The sequence below is a fragment of the Microtus ochrogaster genome, chromosome 1, assembly GCF_000317375.1.
Source record: "Microtus ochrogaster isolate Prairie Vole_2 chromosome 1, MicOch1.0, whole genome shotgun sequence".
Taxonomy (NCBI): domain Eukaryota; kingdom Metazoa; phylum Chordata; class Mammalia; order Rodentia; family Cricetidae; genus Microtus; species Microtus ochrogaster.
The window spans coordinates 11340646-11345013 of NC_022009.1; the positions used below are offsets into that span (position 1 = coordinate 11340646).

At 42.1% G+C, this 4368-nt stretch overlaps 1 protein-coding gene across 1 annotated transcript in view; it reads left to right on the plus strand.

The window, feature by feature from the left end:
• Slc38a6 (solute carrier family 38 member 6) overlaps window positions 1-4368 on the plus strand; it is a 62240-nt gene that overhangs the window by 20450 nt on the left and 37422 nt on the right. The window contains exons 4-5 of the mRNA XM_005343204.3: window positions 346-398; window positions 4110-4149. Coding sequence (XP_005343261.1) covers window positions 346-398; window positions 4110-4149 — 93 coding nt within the window. The remainder of the gene's footprint in view (window positions 1-345; window positions 399-4109; window positions 4150-4368) is intronic.

Here is a 4368-nt window from a genome sequence, read left to right on the forward strand (position 1 = left end):
TTAACCACTGAGCCATCTCTCCAGCCCGGTGATTTTGTTTTTAAGAAAGGAAATACCCATCACTACTTATTAGAGAGGCACATTCTACAAAACATCTGAATCTTAAGCATGTGGGTTACATCTGGAGTGGAAATTAAGATTTCAGAGAGAAAAAGCTCAAAGGCCTTCTAGGAACCAAGTGAGTGCGGCCTTCTTTCCTACCTTTCCCTCCACCCCAGGGTGCCAGGCTCCGTGCCACAGCTAGTCCTGACTGGCTGAAGCGGAGGAAGACACTGTGCCTAGCTTGCAAGATAACCTTCATAACAAGTTTTGTGTGATAGTGACAAATGTGCTTTCCCCCAACAGCGGTGACGTCTTATGAAGATCTCGGGCTCTTCGCGTTTGGACTACCTGGAAAGGTGATTTCCTTTGCTCCCCTTGGGGCATTTCTCTTCTCCTCCAAGTTCACAGGGTCGTGTATGTGGGAAAGACCTTAGGAGATGAAGAAAGGAAGTAAGAGATGGGACAGGAAAGTAAAGAGAATGTGGCCCCTGCCGAAGCACTGCTGTCAACCAGTGTAGTTTTTAAGTCTTGTTGCTGACTCGCTGAGCTGCAGAAGTAATGAGACCCTAAAGTTTTCTCATTAATTTTGATCAGATCCTCTGAGTAAATCCTTATAAGGGAAGAAAACAATAGAATTAAAATTATAGCCTGGCTTTTTTCAAAATCAGTAATTAGGTAGTATTATTTAAGAGCTGAACAGTGCTAAAAGATTGCCTAGCTCTCCCCTTGTTTACATGTGAGGAAATTAAGATCCAGATCTGTTCTGGGACCTCTTATCAACTGTTACCCAACACCCATTCCATATTCGAGGACTGTAGATGCTATATATACTGGTTTTACTTCCTAGAATAATAAAATAAATGCAAATTTTTATTGGCACTGTTTTTTGGTGACTTCCTAACTTTAAAAGTTGTAGGGAAATATTTTTTTCCTACAGATCACCAGGAGTTAAGCACTGCTGTCGGTGTTAGAATTAAGTTGCTTTCTTTCTGTTTCAGTGCCTCAAGAGTTACCCACATTTATTTTGGTTCTAAACAAGAATTCTTCTGATTGTAAATCTGCCTTAGTACTTTCTGTTTGCATTTAAGTTAACAAACAAGTACTATAGCATGTATTTGGTACTCTGAAACAGGTATGCATCTGAGCTAACTGACGTATGAGTTGCTGCACGCATTTATTCTCCTGTTTATACGCTGAGTGGGTACCATACTATAACTGGCTAAGCTGATTTTAAGGAGTGAGTCCTGGAGGAAGATGCAGCTCTGCAGCAGGAAGAGAAGCTGCATTTGCTTCCAGTTGCCTTTCCTCTTAAAATGTATAAGGAGTACGTAAACCTCAGAAATGCTGGGCAGGCCTTACATCTTCGTAATCTAAACCTCAGTTGTTCCCAGGAACATTTGCTTCCTGGAGAGCAGGGTGTTTAGTGTGTCTGGTTCATTCCCTCCATGTAGTTTAACCAGAGGAGAAGAAATGTATTTGTTTATGGCAATGCCCCGGGGTGGGGAGGAAGTACTTGCTGTATAAGCATCAAGATCTGAGTTCAGATCCCCAGCACTTGTGTAAAACCTGGGCATGGCAGCATATTCTTGTGACCTCAGTTGTAGATAAAAGTTTCTGAATGGTTCCCCAGCCATTCAGTCCCAAAGAACCACACAGAAGCTTATATTAATTATAAACCGCTTGGCCGGCCTATTAGCTCAGGCTTATTATTAACTAACTTTTCCAACTTAAATTAACCCATAATTCTTATCTATGTTTAGGCATGTGGCTTGGTACCTTTTCTCAGTAAGGCATTCTCTTCTTGCTTTCACTGCTTCTGGATGATGAGTGCATCTTTGCCTTACCTCTTCCCCGAATTCTCCCAGTCTGGTTGCCCCACCTATACTTCCTGCCTGGCTACTGGCCAGTCAGCATTTTATTAAACCAAGTACAAGTAACACATATTCAGAGTGTACAGGAGAATTATCCCACAGCACTCAAATGCTGAAGGAGAAATGCAGAAACAGTGAGATTCTGGGGATGGGGCATGTTGCTGGCCTGCCAGCCTCACCAAAACAGCCAGCTCCAAATTGAGGGAGAAACTGTGTTTCAAAAAGTAAGGTAGAGAATTGATAGAAGATTCTGCAGTCAGCCTTAGCTTTCCACATGTTCATCATAACACACCCACAATAGCACATCTAATGCATAGGTGTGTGCATATGCATATAACAGGTGCACAGCAGCAACCACAAAGTAGACAGGGAAGCTCCCTGCTCGATTTAATGTGACCTATTGGTGTGAGTCCATGGTCAGCACTGGCAAAACCATCGGCTGACGGTGGTGGTTCCCTCATCCCTGCCTAGCAGCACAGTCTCAGAGCATGGACTGTGAAGTCTCTTCTTGAATGTGAGCTGTTGCATCATTGTTTACATGTGTCCCCACTCCAAGGAGGCAGCTGCACTGGACAGAGCGTATCCAGAGTGAGGACTCATTAGATTTTGATTGTATTTCTTCCCCATTTCTATAATTGTTCTGGAATCTTCACATTTTTTTTGATGTGTGGTTGAATAATATTCTGCAATTCAAAGAAATATTTTTGAAAAATTTAAGGAATATTTTTAAAAATTTCTTTGTGTATTTATGTATGAGATAAATATCTATTGAGCAATGCTATGGTCATGCACTGTAGTAGGCACAGAAGGTACAGGTAGGCAGATGTTCATTCTGGCTTTCTAAACACTAAATACCTAAATTTAGGCAAGGAATGGAGAAGTGGTTAGTGCTAAGATACTGTATGTGCAATATGTTCATAGAAAATGGAGGTATTTTGTGTGTGTAGCCAGGGGTTTCATTTGCAGATGTTCTACACAAAGTCAGAATGGTCTTCCCACAAATGACTGAATTTCAGGAACTCATATTTAAGCTGAGATGCAAAGTGCCTTCTAGAAAACACTGGAATGACCATGACCACTCCCTTTGTTAGTTACTATTGCTGTGATGAAACACTACAAACCAAAGCAAACTGGGAAGGACAGAGTTTATTTGGCTTACTTCCAGGGAACAGTCCATCCCTGTTGGGGGATGTTAGGGAGGAAGTCAAATAGGGCAGGAACGTGGAAGCAAGAGTTGATGCAGAGGGGTGTTGCTTACTGGCTTGCTCTTCGTGGCTTGTTCAGCTGGCCTTATAGAACTCAGGACTACTAGCCTGGGGATGGCATCACTCACAATGGGCTGGGCCCTCCCACATCAATCACTAAATAAGAAAATGCCCTACAGACTTGCCTATAGCGCAGTCTTATGGGAGCATTTTTTCAATTCAGGTTCTTCTAGCTTGTGTCAGGTTGACATAACTGTCCAGCACACGTGCATCTCTAGAGACCATGCCAGAATCCAGATCATTAGGCTCCTAGGAAGCTCAGTGGTTGCAACATAGGCAGTGCTCTGCCCTAGGAGGTGAACCTCAAGTGTGACCTGTCCTCTGTCTGTGGAAGTCTGATCATTCAGCTCCAAATGTCTGCTGGTGGCTACAGCCCAGGTGTTAGTGGTCAGGAGGCCCAAGAGAGAATATAAGATTTAAACATTTCCTTTGCATCCCCCAGGAGTCTCATCCAGGACCAGAAAGAGACCGGACATAGTCCTTGGGCAGTTTTTGTTTAGCACAGACCTTCTTTATTTTTAGCCAATTGCCAACTTTTATCCTCTTGAATGTGTGAAATTCAGTTTCTGACTTACTAACTACTGGGTGATCTGGCTACATTGGATCCACTAAGCCAGTAAGAAAGAGACTACAGGTTCAGTTAGACATCGACAATCACAACTTACCAGCTTTATAACATTTTTCAGCTATTCAAACATGACTGCTAAGAAAGACTTCAGAAATATCTTTAGAGTAATTATGGAGGTATTAAGGAAAGACTTATGTAATGTTCATTAATTTCACATAGTACAAACAGCTGACAAAATTTATTTCTGATATCTCTTCATTCATAAGAGTGCATCTGTCCTTATGGTATTGTTTATTAATTATAAAATTCTCTCCTTTTATACTGTTTGCCTTTTATCATCTGAATGCATTTGTTCTTTTTTAGGTGGTGGTTGCAGGCACCATAATAATTCAGAATATTGGAGGTAAGCATTGAGAACGGATCAGGTATGCATGCAGGTAATGGAAATAGTTGCTTCTCTGGTTCCTTGCCTTCCTACAGGTCCAGCTGGGACACTAAATCTCTGCAGGTGCAGCCATCTTCAGAAGTCCCCTTTACCCACCTCCTAATCTTTCCTTTTTTTTTTTGGTTTTTCGAGACAGGGTTTCTCTGTGGTTTTGGAGCCTGTCCTGGAACTAGCTCT